The 25,842-nt window shown below is 35.0% G+C and overlaps 1 protein-coding gene across 4 annotated transcripts in view; it reads left to right on the top strand.

The window, feature by feature from the left end:
- The window catches only part of RTTN (rotatin), an 88,441-nt gene that overhangs the window by 17,453 nt on the left and 45,146 nt on the right, over nt 1-25,842 (top strand). For all 4 annotated transcript variants that reach the window (XR_010829590.1, XM_066992741.1, XM_048080882.2 and 1 more), the window contains 16 exons: nt 213-328; nt 3,990-4,160; nt 5,506-5,718; nt 6,824-6,936; nt 7,978-8,104; nt 9,549-9,674; nt 11,449-11,565; nt 15,846-15,985; nt 16,222-16,393; nt 17,707-17,806; nt 19,608-19,696; nt 21,364-21,481; nt 21,763-21,859; nt 22,580-22,648; nt 22,982-23,170; nt 24,288-24,527. Coding sequence is in view for 3 of the 4 variants with exons in the window: in XM_066992741.1 (XP_066848842.1) it covers nt 213-328; nt 3,990-4,160; nt 5,506-5,718; nt 6,824-6,936; nt 7,978-8,104; nt 9,549-9,674; nt 11,449-11,565; nt 15,846-15,985; nt 16,222-16,393; nt 17,707-17,806; nt 19,608-19,696; nt 21,364-21,481; nt 21,763-21,859; nt 22,580-22,648; nt 22,982-23,170; nt 24,288-24,527 (2,197 nt within the window). In the remaining variant the exon portion in view is untranslated. The remainder of the gene's footprint in view (nt 1-212; nt 329-3,989; nt 4,161-5,505; nt 5,719-6,823; nt 6,937-7,977; nt 8,105-9,548; nt 9,675-11,448; nt 11,566-15,845; nt 15,986-16,221; nt 16,394-17,706; nt 17,807-19,607; nt 19,697-21,363; nt 21,482-21,762; nt 21,860-22,579; nt 22,649-22,981; nt 23,171-24,287; nt 24,528-25,842) is intronic.

Raw genomic sequence — 25,842 nt, forward strand, 5'->3', positions numbered from 1 at the left:
TTTAATGTCTTCTATCGTGGTTTTGCCTAGTTGTTGTCTTCCATGTTTTAGAGCTATTGAGGGTAATTAGCATTAGTTTAATAGAGGTGTACAGGAAAATTGACACTTCAGAATTTCAGATTTAGAATAATCCCTTGTTCAACATGCTGTTGTCTCAATATCATATGTTATTTTCCTTACATTTTAATTTATCCTCTCATTTCTATTCCTAGGCAGCAGGAGAGTGACAATGGAAGTTCTTGAGTTGCTTGTTGAAACCATGTACCTTATTGGTGATGCTGTTTCTGAGAATGTTTGGGAAGATGAAAGCCTTTTTGGATTGGAACTGGTAAGAGTTCCTTAGGCTTCAGTCAGACATATTTAATAGTCTGCTTTTGTAAGCCTTTGACGTTTTCTGCCATGATTAATATACATATCTAATGTTCTGCTGAGCTATCGTTTTGAAAATCTTAAATAGTTTATTACTGCTTTTATCACTGGCACATTCTTTTTATTTTAAATGTAAGTTCTTTTACCAGAAGATATTGAAGTTTCACCTTAAGAAAATAAATCATGAGTTTTGTCTTGTAGTGAAAAGCTGTTAAGTAGCCTTTGAAACACATGTAAGAAAGGATCTAAGGGAAAAGTACTGACTACAAATATTGAAGAGCATTTTGATTTAAATGACAGCTTTCACTTTATTTACACCTTGTAAACTATCCATTTAAAAGTAGGGAGATAACTGTTTAGGTCCAAAACTGGAATTGTAAAGTACCTGGTGTCCACTTCGTACACAGGACTTACAGATCTCTGCACAGATTTCAGCTAATCTAACTTTGTTGCTTTGCTGGGAAAGAAAGGAGAAAGCTGTTTGGCCCAAGAGAGATTCAAAGCATTTTGTTGCTGACGGCCAAGCAATTTAAATTGCTGGAAAGACATACCTGAGCATAGTTGAGAATTATAGAGATAAAATACCAAATTAGTGATCAACAGGTGAAGTAGCTATGGGTGACTTGCTCTTTTGAAGGTGTTGGAAAGCTGAAACATTAGCCAGCAAGCCTTATCCATGTAGCAAGTATATCAGAGATGAAGAGACTGAAACTTGTCTAAAAACTTGAGTTAATTGTCATCTTAAATGCTAGACTTTAGCTAGAGTTCATGAAGATACCACTGAATATGAAACAATGGTATTGCAATAATTATTAAAATATTACTGGAGACTTACCTACTTGCTATTGTACGAATGATTATATATTAGTTATAGAATCTATCCAAGAATGAGAACTTTTTTCTTTGAATTGGTATATTGATCTGTCAAAAATCTGTTGTCATTGATCAACATCAAGTCAATAGTGAAGATTTCTTGCATCTATTTAATCTAAGAAGTTTTGCTTGGAAGAGTCTGTAAAAGAACTGTTGTGGTTTTACACTAATGGCTAGCTAAACTCCACCACACCACTCTCTCACTCCCCTTCCTCAGAAGAACAGAGACAGAAAATATGAGGAAAAAAGGCTCATGGGTTGAGATAAGGAGTGGCTTAATTAAAGGAAAGGCTACACAGAAGCAAAATGAGAAAATTATTCTCTACTTCCTGTCAGCAAGTGATATTCAGCAAGATGTCTGTCACATCTAGGGAAGTAAGCCCTTAATATGTGTAGGGATTGCTCGGGAAGACAGACGCTTTCATAACGAGTGTCCCCAGCACAGTGTGACAAGCTGTAACTCTCTGGCATTGCCAGGATCAGGGCATGCTTCTTTCAAACATTCTATCGTTTTTTTAGGGTTCCGCAGTTGTTCAGTAGTAAGGTTTAAAACCACTGGAGGAGACAACTGTGACAGGTACTTGCCCATATCTTCCCACAGCACTACCACACCACCCAGGTGGTATTCTGAATTGTTTAACCTTAGAAAAAAGCATCCTGAAGACTAGGATTTTGTTGGTTACCCAAGGACATTCAAAATACTCAAAAGCTATTGTAGCTAGCCCACAAGGAAAGGAGGAGGAGGCACCGTTCCTTATATCCTCCACCAAATGGCTCCCAGAGGAGAAAAGGGAGAAAGTGTAGTTGTTAATATTCTCCAAGAGATAGTTCCCAAAGTACACAGATGAGTGCAGAGATAATCTAAGAAGCTTAATATAATCTTTGTCTAGTTGTTATATGACACGAATTCGTATATTCAATTGCATACAAATCTGTCAAAGTATAGTAGAAATGATGAGCATCATCTCACATACATTATATTGATTGCTGTTAGCTGCCTGGAAACAAACGTTGTTCTACTAACAAGCAAAACTCTGCAAGTAAGCTTGGTAACTGTGTGCAGTTATACCTATTAAAAAATAAAAAATAAATATTTGATGTTATATGCTGGTATAAGTTGATGACAAAGTTCTTCCGTAGGTAGAGCTTTGAGATTTATTAGTAAAGTATTAGCCTAAACATAAACTTCACCTCAATGAGGTGTTGTATCTACTTTTATGATGCAGAACTGAACTGTGCAGTGCCATTCAGAAAAGCTAAATTTGATAAAGCAATTGGATAAAAAAAAACAGCTCTTTATCTTTCTTAGTGTTTGAGTAAGTAGAAGATAGGCAATTGTATGAAACAACTGTTAAGCTTACCTATATGTTACTTAATAGTATATCGAATAAAATATCTTTTACCAAAAATAATGTTTATAGAATTGTTAGGCTTCAGTGTTTAGAAAACATTCTTTCTCTTTGTTTTGTATTAGCTCTAAGGGGAGGAGGTCATGTGTCTCCCTTCCAGGAAGCTTGAAAGCATTTCTTGCTGTTGCTTGATGTTTCTTTGTTTATCCAATTTTAAAACTTTGCATTGGAATATCTTTGTGAAAATTATTTATTTTGGAAATCCCAATCAAAAATACTTACATTTGCATATCTATGCATTTCATGCATGTTTTTATGCTTCCATCCTCCCAAATAAAATTTTTATTTTATGGTTTTGTCATGTGTTCTTAGGTATGGTTTGATTCTGCCATGTCAAAAAGTTTTGTTATTGTATCCTCTCAGTTTTTTGGATCACAGGCTTTGAAAACAGTCCTCACTGTCTCAGGGAGGAATAACATCTTTGATTCTACTGCTGATTTGAGATTCCATGGTCTTGCAGCAGAGGCTCTACCTCTTGTGAACTGTAGCAGCACAGAGAGAAACTTATTTATTTGTACTCTATAAGAAGAGTACAAATCCTTTTCTTCTCACTGTGTAAGAAGTTTTGATGATAATTTCTTTAAAGACTTGATTTAGTCAATTGCTTTTTGTCATTTTCTTCAGTTTTATCTAGAGTTAGATGTATTAACTGTTTAACAGTGATGAACAGAATTAATAAGCCCAATCTCCCATTTGGTATTGCCTTCTTAATTGTTACTCTGAAAACTGGCATTCTAAAACCGGCATTCCAAGTACAAAACCTGTTTTTTTCAGGTTCTAGAAAAAAATTTTTTCCCTTCTTGTGTCAATGAGTTGGATCCCTTCAAATGGTAGTGATTTTATATAATTTGAGAAATGTGCTGATGTTTCCTTTGAGAATGAATGGGCATATAAAACGTTTGATTTCAAAGATTTTCTTTAAATTCTTTTTAATTTTTGAATTAGTTTCATTAGTGGGTTCAAACTAGATCCTAATATTTCCATACTGAAAATGATCTTCAAAATATCTGTAATGCTAGAAGTTCCAAAATGGAGTGAGCAGGAATTAAGAAATGAAGAGCGAGGGGGGAAGAAATGGGGGAGAGAGTTATTAACGGGTAACAAAGTATTCAGAACTGCAAGTGAAGGTAAAGTGAAGTCTAGAACTTAGACAAAGTTCTATATGGAAGCCAAATGAAATACTGTGTGTGTTGTACCATTTTTGCATTTGTAAATTAGTATGTGCCTCTAGCATCTTCAAAATAATTATACTGTATAAATGCTGTAAAGATGTAATTATAACGTGTCAATTATTTCTAATGATTGTGTGCTTTATTTTTTTAATTTTATTTTTTTCAGAGAGACAAATTGCTTCTGGTCTTGGGTTTGCTTGGAGAAACTATATTATATCACAAAACCAATATAAGTGCAGAGCAGCCTGAGGTGATGATGGTACATCACAGAATGGCATTTACTAGCATTTCTCTTTTCACTATTAGATTGCTGCAAACACTTCTCCCCGTAGAAAAGGTAGGCCATCACTAATTTGAAAAGTGATTGTGTTTGGGTTTTGTATTTTAAGAGGGAATAGAGGGATGCTTTCCACAGTGATTAATGCTGGGAGAATAGCCACTGGACAGAGAAATTCATGACTTACATTGGCTGATATATGGTTGATGAAGGGAACTTTGTCCTTTCTTCAGATATTGGTGCATTCTGCAGAATCTGCTGCAGAATACAAGTCTAAAAAACCTTTTAATACAGCTTTTTAATGAGGCTTTCAAAATGTAATGTTTTTTTCTTCTTCCTGTAACTTTTTTTTTCCTGGTATTATTCATGGTTTGCAAAGCTATGCTGCCCCCTGCTTGTTTATTGTTAACATGGTATGACTAGTACTGTGTAAAATCATCACTCTTAATATGATGGAATGTAGTGAGCAAATATGTTTTACACTTTCTACCAATTTAAAGTGTTTTTAATTCTCTTTAAACAAGTTCTGTGTTATAGCTCTTGGGTTGTTTCTTCTGAATTTATTTCTGATGGGGGTCCCGTTCCCGTGTTTGGAAGTTTTTGTAGGATGCAAAGTAGTAAAAAAAAAAAAAAAAAAAAAAAAAAAAAAAAAAAAAAATCCTCTTTAAAAGTCTGTCTACGTTTTTTGTCAGTTTAAATTGCATTGTAGTTCTTTTTTAGACATTGTTCAATTTGAATAGTAGATTAATTTTTCAGTTACTTTTTTTTGCCATGAACATTAAATCTTTTACTAATGAAAGTTGTTTCTTGTCTCTGCAAACAAGTGAAGACATGTTAATCTATTTTTTTTATAATTTTTATGCTTTCATGTACATAATATAAAATTTTAAATCTGCATATGGCAGGAGTTGAAAAGAGTTACCACATTTGAGGTCAAAATTGAAGTTGAATGAACACTTGCAGTAAGGAAGACAAACAAAAATCAACCAAAATGTAACAAGCAGAAATCACAGTTCTTAATATGTGATATTACTATGCACAATTGTACACAGCTTTTTATTACTAAGAGAGAAATAATTGTGGTCTGTGTATTCTCTGCCATCTAGTGGTTGGACAGTAGATTGACCTGGCAAATCTGTGAAGTTCTTAGTGCTGTAGCTGGATTGTACGCATCTCATATTTTGTGACTAGTTGCAGGTTTAATGTTAGGACTGGAATTTACTGCACTCCTACTTATTAATAAAAAATAAACTGTTCATATAGAACTCATTTGATTTTTGTTTCTTCCTCTAAATTTTAAGCAGTAGCAGTAATGATTGTACTTATTGAAAGACTGCAAATGCTGTTGTTGGTTTTACTGTATTTTCAGGCTGTGTTATTCTGACAGTTGTTTTCTTTTCTGAAGGCAAGTAAAGTTTCACAAAAGAGTTTGCTGAATGCTTTATTTCTTCTCTCTCTGGATGTACCCTTTTCCTTGGAATATCCAAGCATTCATGAAGCCGTTGCAGCCTATCTGGAGCAGATGAGTTCTGAGAACTACAGTATTTATAAAAAAGCCTCAGAAGCTGCTTATTCCATTGAATGCACTTGTAGCTTTATGATTGAAGTTCATAAGAAGGTGTGGAATTTCATTATATAAAGCATTTTCTGTAGGCAAACTTATTTCCTATGCTTGTTTTTTCCCCCCTTGTAAAAACTGTAATCTGGCGTTGTGAAAGAAAACTAACAGATGTGAGTATTTTATACTCATGAGGGGAAAAAACAAAGAAAAAAGTCAGATTGTAAGTGGGTTTATAATCTAGTTATAGGCAAAATAGTAGGAAAAAAACAAGTACTATATTTAAATATATAGTGTGTATATGTATGCATGTGTGTATATGTTGTTGCCTAGTATTTAAATATTTTAGATATTTTAATTCCAAACTACCCGGTGATAGTAGTTCTAATACACTACTACTTCTAGACTGTGCGAAATCTGGGTGGTTCACTTTATTATGAAGACACCTGTTATATTATGTCTTATTAGTTAAAGAGATTCTAGTATGGTGCTGAAATATTCTCCATTATTCAAATGGACTAGTAATTCCTGGTTGTGCAAAATGCTTGTTCTGTTGTCACTAAAATATAAATGAATGAAATCAGCAATTGAAATGTCCTGCTATCTTAAATCTGAGCTGATTCATCCTTTACATAAACAGGTTCTGAACTTAATCAGTAATTTACTCAGAATATTATTCATAATGAAGTTTTAATCTTCAATTTTAAGTGGCTCATGCTTAATGTATTTGTTAACCAAGAGTATGAAGACATAGAAAGATTTAAAAAAAAAAAAAAAAACCCACAAATTTATTAAGAGTGGGTTGTTAAAAGCTTAACAGTTAAATCTTTTATTATACTCTATTCTTGGGTACTTCAGAAAGGTTTTTGAGTAGTGTTAGTAGCATGTTAGTTCACACTGTGAAAAATCAGATACTCTTTATTCCCAGTGAGTTTAGTTGATCTTTATCTGGATTCAGCAGGTGAAGAGTTGTCAGCTCACAGGAGTGGGTACTAAAATGTATTTGTATGAAATCCAATTAGTTTGTTATTTGGGTTAACTATAAGCTTCTCTGTGAAAGGCTGAATGAAACTATGTGTAGTAGAAACAGTGAAGAATTCTGTAACATTTTATATTTTTATATTACAAAATTTGATAGTTTCTTTTTCTTCATTTTACTTTCCAGGGGGAGAAGAATTTTTCTGAATTATTAGAATTGGCAGATCAGGCCTTAAGTAGCCTACCCTACCATCAACACTTGCCCTTGCTTCAGGAATGCATTCACATATGCTCAAATCTGTAAGTACCTTACTATATAAAACTTGAGAAAATATCAATTAAAAAAAAATTATAAGCTTTCTCAAGTAGAATCTCAACTTGTTTGTTGTTTTCTGAATTTTTGTCCCTGTACTTGAACTTTTTTTTTCTTTTAGCCATTGGAAGATCTCTGGTAAATAATTTGTACCATCCTGTGGTAGATTTTTTTTTTTTAAAATTGAGTGTCAGGTGCTAAAAACCCATGCTTTATTCTTTTCTAAGTGTAAGCTTTTATGGTTTTTTAATTTTTCAGACTTCTCATGTTATTCTCCAGTTAAAGAACTTAAGTTACTCTGTGGAGCCTGGAAACATTTTGTATCAAACACTTAAGTAGAAATACCAAATCTTAATTTTATACCATTTCAGAACTTGATTGCAGATATTTTTTTCAAAGGAAACTAGTTTTAAGAACTTTCTAATACGAGTAGCTTTTAATTCTGAAATGTCAAAATACTTTTCAGTATTCTAATCCTTTTAGAATTATGGTTTGATTACAATTTCAGAAAACAGGAATTCACTTAAACTGATTATTGTCTTTTGACTAACGTCAATTTTCTTTGTGACAACGAGATGGACTGCTATCTCTACAGGTAAAAACAAAGATAACAAAACAAATCTGAAAGCACTGTTTTGTTTTGTTTTTTATAATTATATGCCATGTTCCAAAGACTATTGAAACTCAATAGAATATGATATTTTCAGATTAATATAAATGTTTATCAGGTTCCTAATTTTCATGAGAGAGTTTTGAAAAATGATGGTCTTTATTTTACATATAAGTATGGAAAGAAGGTATTTTTACAAACGTGAAGATATGTTATGATTTTGCTAAAACATTATTACCTTGAACTTGTCAATCAAGTGATTTTTCTTTTCAGGAAGTATTTTTGAGAGGTTATCCTGAAACTTAACAAGAAAATGTTTTATAGGCATCTTTAGTTCCTGTAAAATAAACATATTCACTATATGAAAGTTAATCATAGTTAATTTTATAATGTAAGTTTAACTATTTTTAATTTTAAGTTGGAAGTCTGGCCAGGCAAACCCATTGCTTCAGACTGAGGGTCAGAATGTGCTTCTCCATCTATTGGCTCATCCTTTGCTGAATATAAAAACTGAAGCTTATCGCTGCTGTCTTGAAGTGGTTAAGGTTAGAACTAAAGCTTTCTTAACACTATTGGTGTTGTGCTAAATAATGTATATTGTGTGATTACCTCATCAAGAGCATTGTTACTGCCAATTCTGCTCACCACATTATATGCTTTAAGATCTGTATAGGTGCGGACTTGCAGTGTGCTATTCTATATCTGGGATTTAAAACTACTTGGTTAGGTTATACTTCAGGTACTTCCCTTCAGAATGTCTCTAAAGTGTGGGGAAAACTAGTGATTGATAATTTTGCTTTTTTGAAAGGATTCTTAGTAATACTGGTCACTGTTTATTGTTTTGGTTTGGTTGGTTGGCTTGTTTTTGGTGCTGCTCTGCAGAAGTGTTTCAATTTAATTTTGTTTTTAAAAAAAAAATTGAAGTGTTCATTTTTACTTGTCTGATGAAATGAGATTGCCCAGTTTGTATTTTCCTTATGGAGGTTTTTCACTTCCTTCTGTTGTGCTTTTTAGGTTTTGTTTTTTGTTTTTTTTCCATATTTGAGTAAAAATCATTTTGAGTTGGCTGCTTTTCAGCTTTTTGCAAGAATGTTTACTTAAGGGAAATCGAATATTGTTATACTGACACTTTCAGAATATATATATATATGTTCATATACCTACAGTCTGCTCAGTTGCTTAGTTGCTATAAATAAAATTAAAAAAAAAAAAAGGAAAATGTTTTTTTCACATGTATAAAAACATAGGGAACATTTAAAACATTTGAGTAATATTATATACAGATCTTTAACAAATTTAATTTCTTGTTGATTTTTTTTGTTTGGCTGTTTTGATTGTTTGATTATTTTTAAATTTTTTGATAAAGATCATTCAAGGCATGAAGAGTGCGAGCTTCCTAAAAATGTGTGGTTGCATTCTGTATTAATAATGGTAGTGTCTTATTCATCAGATCATTTCAGGTATTCATAATTGGCTTATATCAGTGAAAATAAAAATCTTTATTCTATTTTGATATCATAATACTTGGGCATAATAATTTCCTATTATGAGTGTTAACGGGCTAAACTTCATATTGATGGTATAGCACAATTCACTAAAATACAAAGATATTGGAGCTACTTTTTCACAAGGCCACCAAAAAAAAACACTGCCTCCACTTGTAGCTTTTTGTGAGATTTTTACCTGACTGTTACAGGTTTTGCTTATTTTAATGTCATGCTGAACAACATATAAAATTTGATCTAAAATAATAGTTTAAAAAACGTTAATCAAAACATAAAGCTTCTGCATTTCTTATGTAGGAATTTTTAGTCAGTGAACAACAAAGAAGGTGTTTCTTCCAGGACCATGAAGTTTAACTTGTAGTGTTCCTAGCTGCATAAAGAAAGCCTTTTACTGGAGCACAACATAAGGCAGTCTATAAAACAAGATTCAGTAATGGGAGAGTGTCTTGAATTTTAAAACTAACCATCTTTATTTTTACTGAAGGACTGTCTAGGTGTTCATAATATTGCTAAACCTGTTTCTTCAGTATGCCATGGAGTACACTTTCTTCTTCATCCAAAAGTTTTATATGAAATCTCTACATTTGGCCTTCAGGAAGATAAAAATGAGGTACTGTGTTTAGGAACTGTATTTATAAGCTGATGTGTGGTGTTTTGAGGCTTACCTGAAGTTTTGATTTCATATGGTTTCTTGTATAGAGAAAAGCTATGCAAAGAGTGAAGTTATATTAAATTGAATAAAAAATATGGATCTTTTTAACACAACACTGCATATTTCCATTTAGAAATGTTTTTTAGAGGTTACCATTTTAAAAGAAGTAAAATGTGTTTGATAATGTACTTTGTATTTATATTTATAGTTTGTGTATGTGTATATATATTTTTTTTTCTCCAAGGAAAGCATTCATTTTGTTTGGCTATTCTATTGGATGCCTTGTATTAAAAAGACTGACTGGTCAAGCATATCAAATAAATTGATATTCAGGTGATATTGACAAATTGATGTTCAATTTAAGGAGCTTGCTAAGAGAACAATAAGAATGCATTATTAGGAAAGAACAAAATGAAATGATTTTGTAAGCATGCATTCTGTGTCTCAACAATGTATGTTATTCAGATCATACCAAGGCCTATTCTTTTTCCTTCTTGGATGTTTATCTGCTATTTAAATTCTCATAAAGCATCAGTTTAATCTTTCAGGCATGTGATGATATGAAGACACTGAGAAGAACCTTGTATCCCAAGGTTGGGCTTAACATTTGCCATGTGTTTTTACAAATTCAGTTGCTTAAAGATAGGACAGGGTTTATAAAAGATTATAAAAAGTTTATAAAAGACAGAGACTGTAAAAGGCTATTCTTGTTACCTGGAGGGAAAGTATTTTTATTTCTGGTGTAAAATGCAATTTTTTATCTGCTAAAGGTAGGTATTTATTTAAGGAAGAATAAATTCTGAGAAGCTGTTTTTTTCTCCTCTGTTCCCATTTTAGTAATAATAATAGGTTGTATATGGTGTCAATACAGTATTTACATTGCATCATATACCTTTTTTCTTTTATTGATTTAAAAAAAAAAGCTACAAATTAATTCATGTACAATTGGAAAGTTTTGACGATCTTAGTTTTTCTTCCATAAAGTGAAATGGCCATATAACAGATTTTAAGTCCTTCTAAACCCTCTACAGAAGCATATCATAAAGACTGCAAATTCTGGGAATTACCCCAGAAATGTAGAGTCAGAAAAAAATAAACTTTTTTTTTTTTTTTACCAGGAGGATAGAGGGGCCGATAGATGTATAAATTGAAGTTGAATAATGGTTTATTTTATTTCAGAAAGATTCATTAATATTTATAGAGAAGTCCAATCATTTTCCCCTCAGAACTCTGTTTTGATAAAAAGGCATCAAGATCTTTTTAGACATGTTAGATCTAAAAAAAACAAAAATAAAATTCAGATTTATTCTTACATGAGAGACTCCAGTAGTGGTCATGGCATATTACAATTTTAACTTGGAAGATAACATTTTGGCATTGGTACATCATATGCTTAGACTCTAGTACGCAGGCAGTCAATCCAGAGAGGAATTACATTCTCTGTAGTTGTCTCTCTGCCTGAATGAGGTTTTCAATTTCAAGGCTTCTTGTTTGTACTATTTAGGCAGAACTGTTTGTTTGTTTTCTGTCTTCTGAGAGGCTTTTTTAACAGCCTGATGTTTAGTGTGACAGACAATTTAAAGTTGTCATTCAGTGATAGTATTTCTTCTGTAGGTCCTTTCTCTTTGAGATTTTTTTTGTATTACATTTTTTCTTACAACATTGACAAACTGATCAATGACAAACATCAGCTCTTGCATTAGTTTTTTTTGTTGTTGTTGTTGTTTAACAGGTACATTCTGCAGCCAAGGCCATTCTGATGCATCTATTGCAGGGCCGATTAGTAATGGCAGTATTGACTTGGAACAAGTTTATTGAAGCTCTCTATCCCATCATTCCTGTTTTACAGGTACTTGTATGTGCTATTATCTGAATTTGATGTATTAAATCATGTAAACAACAGCACTGTCCTCTTAAACCACAAAAAGAAGTTTGTTGTAAGTACCAGCTGGAAAGTAGATTAACAGTAATATACCAACAGACTTATTTTATCAAAAGTCAAATAGTGAATGTTATATGGGTCCAGATGCCAGCCAGAGTTACTTCTTTAAATTTTGTAGACAGATTTTAGCCTGTTATTGCTAGAAATGTGAAACTCCGAAATGTAGTAGAAATTAAGTTATTGACTATGACTTAATTTTTTTTGAGGATATGAGTTGAAATCCAAGTACAGCTTAAAACATCGCATGCTTTTTCATGCTTATTTAAGTGCCTCCCATATCTTTAAGGCTGAACATTCAGAGATCTTTTGTGATTGTAGTTTTCTGATCAAGTTATGTACTCAATGAATAGCAGTACACGTAAGCTGTATTTTCTTTGTGTTTTCCTTTTCGTTTTCAATTGATTATAAGTATCAACAGTCAGTATTATCCTTAACGTCAGTCTTCATATCTGTAGTACCAATTTTATTTTCCATATCTTCACTCTTGTTTCAATCTAATAGTCACTTTTGCAGCCTTCAGTCTGATTTTCAGCCTAGTTGCTCCATCAAAGTTCTTTAGCACTAAAGAAAAAAACAATAGAGATTTCCCTTCTATGATCTACCTATAGATCATAGATTCCAAATTAGCTATTTTGCTGTACCTATCTTGTTCTTCCTGGTGTATGTTTTTTGTCTTATTTCATAAACTCATAGAATATTCTGAGTTGGAAGGAACCCTCAAGGATCATCGAGTCCAGCTCCTGGCTCCACATAGGACCACCCAAAAGTCAAACCGTATGTCTGAGAGCATTGTCCAAACACTTCTTGAATTCTGGCAGGCTTGGTTCTGTGACCTCTTCCCTGGAGAACCTGTTCCAGTGCTCAACCACCCTTTCGGTGAAGAATCTTCTTAATATCCAACCTGAACCTCCCTTGTTGCAGCTTCGTGCCATTCCTTTGGGTCCTGTCGTTGGTTACCAGAGTTCGGTGCCTCCCCCTTGTGAAGAATCCATAGACAGCAATGATGTCTCCCCTCAGTTTTGACTTCTCTAAGCTGAATAAACAAAGCGACTTCAGCTGTTCCCCATATATCTTCCCCTCTAGACCTTCCACCATCCTTTCGGCCCTCCTTTGGACACTCTCTAATAGCTTTATGTCCATGTTACACTGTGGTGCCCAAAACTGCAGTACTTAAGGTGAGGCTGCACCAGCGCAGGTCAGGGCGGGACAGTCACTTCTCTTGACTGGCTAGCAATGCCATGCCTGATGCACCCCAGGATGTGTTTGGTCCTTTTGGTTACCAGGGTACACTGTTCATTCATAGTCAACTTACCATTGACAGGAACCCCCAGATCAATTTCTGTGGGTCTGCTCTCCAGCCTCTCCTCTCCCATTTGTACACACGTTCAGGTGCAGGATCCAGCACTTTCTCTTGTTGAACTTCATGTAGTTGGTGATTGCTCAGTCATCAAATTTGTCAGGGTCTCTTAATTTAGTGTCGTCTGCAAACTTACTTAGTATGCATTTAAGTTCTGTGTGCAGATCACTTATGGAAACATTGAAGGGAACTGGCCCTAAAATAGATCCCTGGGGAGTGCCACTAGTGACTGGGTGCCAGCCTGGTGTAACCTTATTTTCTGTAACTCTTTGAACCTGACCTATCAGCTGAGGATGCTGTGAAATACAGTACCAAAAGCTTTGATGAAATTCAAAAAGATCACATCAGCTGGCTACCCTTGATCACTAGGTGGGCAGCCTTGTCATAAAAGAAAATTAGGTTCATTAAATAGGACTTTTCCCCTCTTGAACCTGTGATGGTTATGACCAATGACCACATTGTCTTTCAGGTGTTTTTCAACAATTCCCAGAATAATTTTCTCCATAATTTTACTAAGCACTGAAGTGAGACTGACAGGCCTATAATTACCAGGGTCATTTTTCTTGCCCTTCTTGAAGATTAAGACATTTGCTAGCTCTAGTCGACTGGGACCTCTCCAGATTCTCAAGACCATTGAAAAATAATTGAGAGGGTTTCTGTCTCATGTTTAGTTTAGCTAGTACACCCAAGTACATTTTTTTCACCTTTCTTTCAAAATATCACTCTAGATAGTTATTTCTTACTTATTGCTATAAGTTTGTTCATTGCCTGTGCCTCAGTATTACCATAAATTGAAAAAAAATTGCAAATAAGATGTCCCCTGAAATAGAAGGAACAGATTGGAAAACATACTACTGCAGAGGAGAAGCACTATGAGAACTGAAAGGGATGGGAGAAAGGTTACTGGTGTAACCTTTAAAGTAATGACAGCTTTCCTGTGTTACACACATTCATATGCATTCCACTGATATTCAAGATTAGATAGGTGGTGGTGTTAATATAAGCTGTAGTCTAAACATGTATGGAGAGGTTCTCTTTCAAACTCATTTTTCTGAGTAGAATTTTTCTCTGTGCTATAACTTGTCATGGCTACATAAAACAAATATTTTAGCAGAGAATACTGGAGGCCTATATTTACCCAATGTATATAAAATGCCTTATATTTTCATAGAATCACAAAATGGCTCGAGTTAGAAGGGACCTTAAAGATCATCCAGTTCCAACACCACTGCCGTGGGCAAGGATGCCACCCACTAGGTCAAGCTGCCCAGGGCCTTGTTCAGCCTGGTCTTCAGGGATGGGGCATCCACAGCTTCTCTGGGCAACCTCTTCAGTGCCTCACCACCCTCTTAGTGAAGAATTTCCTCCTAACCTCTAATCCAACCACATCCACATCCTTGTACTGGGGGCCCCAGACCTGGATGCAGGACTCCAAGTGGGGCCTCACAAGGGCAGAATAAAGGGGCACAATCCCCTCCCTCGACCTGCTGGCCACTCCTCTGTTGATGCAGCCCAGGATGTAGTTGGCCTTCTGGGCTGCAAGTGTGTACTGCTGCTTCATGTTGAGCTTTTTGTCCACCAGAACCCCCAAGTCCTTCTCTGCAGGGCTGCTCTAAATGAATTCTTCTCCCAGGCTGTACTCATGTCTGGGATTGCCCTCACCAAAGCACATCACTTTGCACTTGGCCTTGTTGAACCTCATTAAGTTCTTGTGGGCCCACTTCGCAAGCTTCTCCAGATCCCTTTCGATGGCATCCCTTCCTTCTGTTATATCAACTGCACCACTCAGCTTGGTGTCATCTGCACAACTGCTGAGGGTGCACTCGATCCCACTGCCTGTGTCATTGATAAAGATATTAAACAGTACCGGCCCCAGGACAGAACACTAAGGGACACCATTTGTCATTGGCTTCCACCTGGACATAGAGCCGTTGACCACTGTTCTCTGTGTTTGACCTTCAAGCCAACTCCTTATCCACTTAATGGTCCACCTTTCAAGTCCGTATCTCTCCAATTTTGGCAATCAGGATGTCATGTGGGACCGTGTCAGAAGTCTTGCAGAAGTCCAGATAGATGACATTAGTCGGTCTTCCCTTTTCAACTTGATGCAGTCACTCCGTTATAGAAGGCCACCAGATTGGTCAGGCATGAATCTGTGCTGGCTGACTTGGATCACTTTGTCTTGCATGTGCCTTGACATTGCTTCCAGGAGCATCTTTTCCATGATCTTTCTGGGCACAGAGGTGAGGCTCACTGGCCTGTAGTTCCCCAGTTCCTCCTTTCTACCCTTTTTTGAATGGGAGTGATGTTTCCCTTTTTCCAGTCAGAGGGGACTTTACCTGACTGCCAGGAGTTTTCAAATACCATGGAGAGGCTTGGCAACTATATAAGCCTGTTCCCTCAGAACCCAGTTTTTCTCTGTTTTTTTTAAGTGGTTGCAGTATGCAATTGATTCTGGTTTGTTTTGGTTGGTGTGAAAGGGGTAAATACCTGAAAATAGGTAGGACTTAATGTTTTAAAGTTATTTTCATGTAGTGACTGAGTCCTACTTACTAAAATGGAAACTGACCTTATAGAACAGCATCATGTTAACATACTAAAGGTCAAAGGTTCCAGGTCAAAGTACCTCTGGGCCATATAAAAATCTCTATTTAATTTTGTATACAGGATCACTTTTTTTTTTTTTTTTTTACTTTGTTGGCAGAGAAATTTTAATCTTCATAAATCTTTTTTTTTTTTTTAAGTTGTGGGTTTTTTGCTTTTGCTCCTTCTTCCACTTTCTGTCTAATTTACTAAGTTTATAAGCTGTTTGTTTGTTTGTTTGTTTTAGGGTTACGCTGACACAAAAGATAAGCTAGGTAACTGCATCCTCACTTTGAGTGAAACGTCTTCTGACGAAGGAGAGGGTATTCTCCCCAGAACTACTAGATTACGGGCTGCTCTGCGTCTTCTCTTCTCGAAAAAGCAGTTGTGAGTAATGCCTTGTAGGATTTCAGCATGTCTTTAACGTTAATGACAAAAACGTCTACTCAAAAAAAAAAAAAACAAACAACAACACAACATAGACTTAGACACAGTGAAAAGTAGATTGAGTAAATACTTTGTTCCCACCCACCCTCCACTTAATTAATTTTATAAACTAACTGTAGAGCTAAAGTTTTCTAATGAGGACTTTATATAGTTCTCCTAATTGTTTATTCCTTTAGGGTTCGTTCTGTAGCACTTAAACATTTAGTATTCCATCTTTTGAATGAAGAAGGAGCAAGCCTGAAACGCCCAAACCTGCATGGCGGTGTGTTTTCCAGCATTTCAAACTTATTTGTTATAGAAAAAGTTACTGAGCTGAAATTGGATGATAAAATGGAATCAATATTTAAGGTGAGTAAGCTCTGTCTAAATACTGTTATTGCACCTCTCTTCTGCCTTACTGGTCACTGACGTTAACATTTTTTGAAGTTTGCAGTATTTCATACAAATTGGTTTACTTCAGGTTTACACTATCAATTGCAACTGCGAATAAGAGAAGTAATCATTCATTTTTTTTCGTTGCAGATAAATTAACAACAAGACTTAAGTACAAAGGGTGCAGGTCTGCCCTGCTTACAGCAATTTCATTGTGCATGAGTAGAGTCTGATTTTTGTCACAGATTTTTTTCCACAAAATCCATTTTTTTTTTTTACTGGAAAAGGCAAATATTTTTTTCCAATATGAAATATTTAAAAACATTGCAAAATGCTGTCTGTTTTCTTAGTATTGCTGCTTTTTCAAAATGAAAAACAAATCACAAGTATTTGACCTGTGTGAAAATTTTTCTCCCTGCACTCAATCAGTTAAGCTGTTTTTCTAACCACTTCCTTTCCATATTCTCTTCCTTCTTTACCCTCAGCATTTTCAGATTAACAATAATACGTCAAACAATTGTTAAGATCCTTCCCCTCTGATTAAAAATTATTCTAATCACTCATTGTATACTTGATTTATACTCTTTCCCTACATCCTCCAAAAAATGCAATCTGAAAGCTTCATATCTGGGTTTCTGGGATGATTGTAATTCCTGTACCGTTATTGAAGGGGACTAATGGCAGAGACTTAAAAAGCGTATTCTAGCATTTCTGTGTAGTTTTGAGCTTTCTGTAGCCCTGCATAAACTGAATGTTATTTATTAGACATCCACTTCTATTGTTCATCAGGAGCTACTCTATATATTTTAGGAATTAGAGATTTGTTGCAAAAAGATTAAAACCTATTCCTTTATTACATGCATGCAGAATCTAATCAAATGCTTTCTAACAAAAAATCTTTATTTTGGTGGAGCCAGCCTATTTTCAGTGGTGCCCAATGAGATGACTAGAGGCAGTGGGTACAAACTGAAACACAGGAGGTTCTGTTTGAACATTAGGAAACACTTTTTTACTGTGTGGTTGATGAAGCACTGGCACAGGTTTCCTAGAGAGGTTGTGGAGGTTTCTTCCATGGCTATCTTCAGAAGCCTTCTGGACGCAGTCCTGAGAAACCTGCTGTAGGTGGCCACAGCTCAGTTGTTTCAGCAGGGGAGTTGGACCAGATGACCTTCAGAGGACCCTTCCAGCCTCAACCATTCTGTGATTTCCTATTTTGTTAGGAAAAGTGTCTAGTTACTTTGTTTTACAATAGCGTACTGCATGTGAATCTAATGTATTTTCACTTTTAGGTAGAAACTGTTGAAAAGCTTTATGACATCCTGACTTCTGATGCTGTTGACCTAGTTTTACGGAAGTCTGCAGCTGAGCAGCTAGCCATCATTTTACAAGGTAAGTTATCAAAAAAATTGTATTTACGTGTTGACCATTATGTGAACTTGTTTTTCTAATTTTTGTGTACATTTCTGCTGAGGATGCTTCTTGTAGGTTTTATATATATATTGTTGGACCAAAATTTAACACTATTGTAAACAACAGTGTACTGACTTTGTTGATTTGTTTTAGAGCTAACAGTGCTTCAAATTTTTCCTTTTGCTAACTTAGATACTCTGTCTTGTGTTTGGGGTGATGATCACTATAAAATATAAACAATGATCGCTATAAAATGTAAACATATCTTTAGCGTTGTTGCATTTTAATTGGGAAGGCCAATCAATTACATGGGCTAGTTAAAGGTATTTTACATGTAATGAAGAATTTCTTCAACATCCTAAATGTCTTCCTTTATTTTGAGGTTATCGAAGTAACTAAAATGGATTGAAATGTCATTTGTGTGAATGTTGTTCAGTAAACTCTAAGCTTCCACACTTTTACCCTGCAGACTCCCCGTGGCATTTAATCTAGTATGTTTGCAGGAAAAGCGTTCCTGTTATACTCTTTCTTTATGACTTTATTTAAGTGATTGGTGCATAAATTTGCATCGTGTTTTTTGTTTGTTTCTTTTATAATCATGTTGCTCACATGGGGGAAAAATGATGAAATCTGGTAAAGATGATCTGATTAAATTAAAAAAAAAAAGTAAACAGTCTTGAGTAGAGCATTATTTGGCTCAATGCAAGATCATAACCTCGAAGTTTGCTCTCTACTTGTTTTGGTTTTCTCTCAATCTGGTGCAAGCATAGGTTTTGTTCAAGGAACAAAAATCCTAATGACAGAAAATAGTTCTTTCCACCATGGGAACATCAGGTCTTAGACAGTAGTAAAATTGATTTTTTTTTTTTTTCTTGTCAGAAAAAAATTATTGCACAACTGAGGAAATGTCTCCTTTGAATAGTAAAAATATATCTAGCTGCAGCTGGTAAAGTTTTCAGATACCAATTATGAAAGGGAGCATAGGATAAAATTAAAAAGGAGAAAATGTATCTGTCTTATGACAAATTTCATATGAAAAATCACGTTATTTAAAACAAAAAATGAAAATAAACCAACCAACCCAAATAACATGGCTTTTTTGTTGTTGTTGAATGTTCTTAAACCAGATGTTCTGAACGGTGAGGTAGGTGGAAAATACTTTTAGGATGAATGAGATTTTGTAAATACCGTTTTTAGTTCAATATTAAACTGTTGAAAGGTATCCAAATATTACAAACGAAATCCTTATAGGAAATTGTGTTGCACTTGGGATCACTTTAATTGTGGGGCATAAATATCCTAAGTATTTTCCCATAAAAACTTTGAGACAACCATCCAAGAAGCTACTATAGTCAGATCATTGCAAATGAAGTGCAGGTTTTATTTTATTTATTTATTTTTGCCTTGGAGAATATTATCTAAAATTTGTGCTGTGATGACTGTTTAGTAATGTGAGCATCTGTACTCTTTTTCACTTGTTATGTAGACACCTGTGTCTAAAACTAACTGCACAATTTGCACGGTTATTGTCAAGTTTTTTAGAAGGACTAGTTAATATTTATGCGTTCTAGTATTCTTTGGGATGTCTAAGCTAAAGAAAGATTGGTGACAAGGCAACAGTTTGGGCAGGCTTGCCTTAGAGCTGGATTTGTACTTGCTAAGTAACAGAAGAATTTTAGAAACTTGTCAACAACAACAGTTTGTGATAATGCAGAAAGAAGTTCAGGGTTAAATTGTTGTAGAAGCAGTGGTTCTTAACTATCTTTTGTTTTTCCTACAGATACCAAAATGCATGGCGTTGTGAAAAAGCTGGGTGTGATAGAAAAGATTTTGGCTTACCTTAATGAATGTGTACATGTGGATGGCAAGGTAAAATTGTTGTTTTTTCTGCAAAAGTTGCACAGCATGACAGTGGTAATATTTGCTTTTTTTTGTATTTAAAACTCCAACTTTCTTTGTACTTTAATTCTACACAGAATACAAATATTTAGTAACATTTGGAATTGCAATATGTATTTATTCAATTTTTGATAAAGGCAAGATCCTCTTAATGAGAGAAGTATTGGTTTGTCTACCAATTATAATAGTTGGCCAGACTGTGTTGGGTGATGTGGTTCTGAAATAAATCAAAACTTCTGTGAGGTTTCTAAGTAGAGACCAAAAAATAGTTTTTAATAAATTTAAAAGTCTTGTCTATAATAATAATAGTCTCTGAATTTAAGACCCGAAGCAAAATATAATTAAAAATTAGAATCATAGAATGGTTTGGATTGGAAGGAGCCTTAAAGATCATGTAGTGACCCCTGCCACGGGCACTACTAGACCAGGTTGCTCAAAGCCCCATCCATCCTGGCCTTGAACACTGCCATGGATGAGGCATCCACAGCTTCTCTGGGCAACCTGTTTCAATGCCTCGCCACGCTCTGAGTAAAGAATTTCTTCCTAATATCTAATTAAAATCTACCCTCTTTAGTTTAGAAGATTATGTTCATAGCAAGTGAAAATATATGTCAGGTTACATTTGGGGAGTAATTTTCTGACCAATAGAAGATCACCTAACCAGTAAAGTCCTGGTAGATAAGATCACATTTATAGTTGAGTGTGTATTTGTTGTAGATGAGAAAGTTTTCCAATGTTGTAATACATCTAATCTGGTGCTTGAATTTTCCTGAAATTCATAATTTACAATCACTTTATGTAAGTTTATTTAGGCTATAAGTTGCTTAGCTTATTATTATTATTGTGGAATTCTTCTTACAAACAACAAAACAAAACCAAAAAAACTTGTATTATCTTAGAGAAGTGGCTACAAGAAAAGGATGCAGTATTTAGTAGAGGGAAAAAGCTTAATTTAATTAAGACTTTGTATACAGCTGTGCAGAATTTTTTTTCCTATGTTAAATAAGCAGGGCTTTTATCTGTTGCATATTAAACCAAACTGCGTTTGGTGATGGAGTTTACAAAACAAAATTTAAAGGTAGAGTCTCAGACAAGCAAAGTAATGTCCTGTGAAGGACATGGTGTCTTCTCATTCTTTACCAGAAGTTTCTTTGGTCTATTTTTGGCTATTCACCAATAATTTGACTTCTAGAAAGCTGCATTCTCTTCTTGGATTCCCTGATATGAAAGATCAGAGAATCAATCTGATGCAGTAAGCTATTTGCATTAAAAAAACAAACAAACAAAAAAGAGCTTATGAATAAGTAGTTTTTTGAAATCCTTCAGCTCATATATGTACTTCTTAAAAATACATACTTTGGAAGCAAAAGTTACAACTGTGTTACAAGGCCAGAAACCAGAAAAAATAACCTCTTACCAAACATACCAATAAAATAAAACTAGAAGTTATTAAGTATTTTCTAATGAATATGCAGTTATCACCTAGATAAAATTTCCTTGTCTAAGAAAGTTCTAGGTTGCTCTGGTATAAGTAGTAGAATGTATTGGTTCATAGCATGACAATTCATATAGAGCATTCCTTAACAGATCATCCTAATCGATATCTCTATTTAATTTTTTTGTTGTTGTTTTTGCAGGTAATGGAATCCATAGCCTTACCCTGTCTGACACTCTTACGGAAACTTGTGTATGCTGATCCAGTTGTTCGTTTGTCTCTAGCACAGCAATCATCTTTGTTGCTTTTGCTCTTCAGAGGTAAGGATTCTATTTTGAATTTAATACATAGGTAGATAGAAAATACGTGATATATGATTAGATGTTTAACCAAAAGCCTTCTTAAGAACCGTGGCTAGCTTCTGTGTCCGTAATATTTTAAAGAAATCACTGTTTGCTAGTGTTAGTCATGTTGTGGCATCTGTTGAAGATGTTAGCAAAATGGTTGTGGAAAAAAGTTGGTTTTAGCCACTGTTCTTTGATGTATTATTAAATGTCAGTATTTTCCTAACAAATTTTAAAAATATCTTTGTTTCATTCAGTTTCCCTGATATTCCAAAATGATCAAGCTGTTTTAATGGAAACTACAGTATTGCTTTGTCTTCTGTTGTTTGACGAAGTAGCAAGAACGGACACATGGTATGAAAAAACAATTATTTATTGGCATTATCTCTAAACAAGATTTAAGGTTTTCCTGAAAATCAGTTATATATGTATATATTCAAATAAATTATCCCTCAAACTTTAATATGTCCCAAATTGCATGTATTACCTATTTGTAGGTCAAGAAAATTGTTTGTATTTGTAGGTCAAACAAATTGTTTGGATTGCCTGTTATGTAGATCTACCTGGCATGTTTTTGCAGTTTAAGTACTTTGTACTTATATTTATTTTCATTTTCAGAAACACCTGATAGTTCTCTAATCCATGTTTTCCAAAAATGGAAGCTATACCAATCAAATAGCTAGCTATAGTTGTGGTGTTTTTTTAACTTAATTAGATTTCTATTTATTTTGGCTTGGTAGTGGTTGTCCTTAAACCAGAAGACTTCAGCTTACAATATTTTATTATTTGAAATGTGCGTGTACTTCAGGAATAAAAATGTTCTTAGAATTCACACGTATAATGTACTGAAAAGAATTCTCATGCATATTTTCATATGTATGTGAGCTAAGAACAGTCTTAATGCTGCATAATCATGAAGAAACAATGTTTGTTAACACAAATGTATTCAGTGATGACTTCGTAAACAGCTACTTGTAGGAAAAAGCAGGTATATCTGAATAATAAAAAAGTGCAGCATTAGTAGTAAACCAAAATTAAAAAATCGAGAGTAATAGCTTAATCTCTTTCTTGCAGGGCTGATGGCATAACCAGTAATGGTACTGGTCTACCTGCCTTCAGTTTGCCTGTTGCTGTTGTTAGGCGGTAAGTGTTGGTTGTTGCTTTTGTTTTGCTTTGTTTTTTTTTTTTTTTTTGGTGTGGATTTTTGTTTTGTTTCTTTACAGCCAACTTCAGTCCTTTCCATTTGCTGTCCTCCCTAAAGGATAGAGATGGGAGAGCAAAGGGAAACATTTAATGTTAAATCCAAAGTTGTCTGCACTTTTAAGTGTTAAATGTGGAGTTTTTCTCCCAGCCTTTTATTCTCTGACAAAGAGTTTTAAGAACTTTTATTTATAAAATTTAAAAGCTTGCTTAAATAGAGCATTTAGTAGTTGTTTATATGTTTAATTGTTTATTTACTCATTTATTTATTTAAAGATATCATCTGCCAGTCAAAATCACTGCTCATCATGCAGTTAGCCCTAATTCTGTTGTGGTGCCTTTGTCTTCTGAGTGCTTGGCTATGAAACCAGTGTCAGATATGCTAAAGATGGCTTGGAATCTGTCGTGGTACCACGGGATTGAAAACCTATTGCAACTGACAAACTATGAGAAGCAAGCAGAAACGTGAGCTATTCTATCTTGATTCTAAATCCTAATGTATTTCAATCGTATTAGTGTTCCTTCCAGTTTAAATGAGTTTCCAACTTGAAACAGCAGTTCAAGCTGTTCATGCTTTGAGAATGCTATCTTCTAAATGTAAATGATCACATCCCAGGAGGTTGTAGATATGTTGTCATAGCTAATGTTTTACCTAATTTGTATTTAAGCAAGAATTCTAGAGCTTTATCCAACTTTTATTGGTGGTTTGACTCCTTTCACACAATTTTAAACAATAAGAAACTTAAATTCTTGTTTCTGTTCTTTCATTATGCTTTTTTTTTTTTTTAAGGAGCTATCTTCTATCCCCCCTTCATCACTGCATGACCTGTATTTTCTTCTCTCTTTCTTGGCAAATTTAAATTTTAAATAATTATTCCTTTTAATGGTAATACCTGAGAATCATCATAGATAGTCAAGAAAACTCTTTACATCCTTTAGTTAGCTCTTGGTTAGCATGGTTTCTCTTCGAGACTATTTTGTACACAGTCTTAAAATGTGATTGATTTAATAGGATTGAAATGCTTGTTTCTGTGTTTCTGTCCATCTTGACAATATTTCATTTTTGCTTGTGTACTTTAAGGGGTCCTACAATTTTGAGGAGTAAATAGAATGGTTCTGAGCCAGAGGTAACTTTGCAGTCATTGGTTTGATAAACTATTTTTATTTTAAATTGCCTTAGTCAAAACCATAGCAATTTCTTAAAAAGAAGATGGTATAGTCTAAGAGGTCAACATCTACAACACCATGGAGGAAAAGTTCATTACAAACCTTGTGAATAACACCTTTCAAATAACTTTTTGAGAGGTGCCCTCTTACCAAAAAAACTAAAAAACTGAGGATTTGAATGTAGTGGGGTGGGGTGTTGTTGATGATTTGTGGTTGTGGGTTTTTTAACGTTTTTCTGTTTGTTTTTTGTTGAGGGCAAAAAAGAAAGGGGAAGGGATTGGTTAACAGAAATATATTTTTAAGGCATTTGAGGGTTTGTCTTCTCATCTGAACTGGAAAGTGAAGGAGTCAGCACTCACTGAAATATTTTATAAAGATACTAGTTGTTAATCATTTTTCTCTTACGCCTTTTCAGATTTTTAGACATGCTAAAACTATCCTCAGAAGACATTCTTATACTGAAAATAACTCACACAACCTATGGACTGCAGGACTGTCTTAATTCAATCATTCAGGCAGTATCCCACAGAGATGTTAGGGCTGCTCTCACTAGGCTGAGTTTTTATGTTCTGAATGACAGACTTGCTTTAAAATGCATCTCTGGGTCTTGTCGAAACACTTTGAAGAGCTTCGTTTGGCAAAAAGCAATAAATAGGTAAGCATACTGACTACAAGAATGAATTAATAGTATGATTTTTAAACCATAAATTTCATAATTTTCATATCTTCAGCTTAGTGGAATTGTTTTTTTTGATTCCGATTGTGCATGTAATCAGTCAGAATGGTCTTACAGAAAAATATTATGTGATCCTGTAGTTGAATTCAGTTTCTTTGTACTTCCAAAAGCTGATAGAAGGGATTAAGCACAGATTAAACAGGTTATATTAATGTTGACTTTGGTTGTATGTTGTTTTAATTATTTTTTTAATTTCTGATTTTCTGAGTGTTTGGTTTGTGCATGGTTTTTCTTTGTTTTAGGAGTAAAGTAAAACTACTCTTAAAATGCATCATCTATGTGTTTGCAAATAGATCTTTAACAGCACAGAAAGAGATATTTGAAAGCAAGCATGACTTTGTTCTGGCTGCACCCAATGTAGCTGGAAGGCATGGGAGAGTCACATCACAGAATCACAGAATCGTCTAGGTTGGAAGAGACCTCCAAGATCATCTAGTCCAACCTCTGACCTAACACTAACAAGTCCTCCATTAAACCATATCACTAAGTTCAACGTCTAAATGTCTCTTAAAGACCTCCAGGGATGGTGACTCAACCACTTCCCTGGGCAGCCCATTCCGATGCCTAACAACCCTTTCAGTAAAGAAGTTCTTCCTAATATCCAACCTAAACCTCCCCTGGCGCAACTTTAGCCCATTCCCCCTCGTCCTGTCACCAGGCACGTGGGAGAATAGACCAACCCCCACCTCTCTACAGCCTCCTTTAAGGTACGTATAGAGAGCGATGAGGTCTTCCCTGAGCCTCCTCTTCTCCAGGCTGAACAACCCCAGCTCCCTCAGCTGCTCCTCGTAAGACTTGTTCTCCAGACCCCTCACCAGCTTCGTTGCCCTTCTCTGGACTCTCTCGAGCACCTCCATGTCCTTCTTGTCGCGAGGGGCCCAAAACTGAACACAGTACTCAAGGTGGGGCCTCACCAGAGCCGAGTACAGGGGGACAATCACTTCCCTAGACCTGCTGGCCACACTGCTTCTTATACAAGCCAGGATGCTGTTGGCCTTCTTGGCCACCTGAGCACACTGCTGGCTCATATTCAGCTGCCTATCAACCAGTACTCCCAGGTCCTTCTCGGCCAGGCAGCTTTCCAGCCACTCATCTCCCAGCCTGTAGCTCTGCTTGGGGTTGTTGTGCCCCAGGTGCAGGACCCGGCACTTGGCCTTGTTGAACTTCATACAGTTGACCTCAGCCCATCGGTCCAGCCTAGCCAGATCCTCCTGCAGAGCCTTCCTGCCCTCAA

This window comes from Anser cygnoides, chromosome 2 (assembly GCF_040182565.1).
Source record: "Anser cygnoides isolate HZ-2024a breed goose chromosome 2, Taihu_goose_T2T_genome, whole genome shotgun sequence".
Classification (NCBI taxonomy): Eukaryota; Metazoa; Chordata; class Aves; order Anseriformes; family Anatidae; genus Anser; species Anser cygnoides.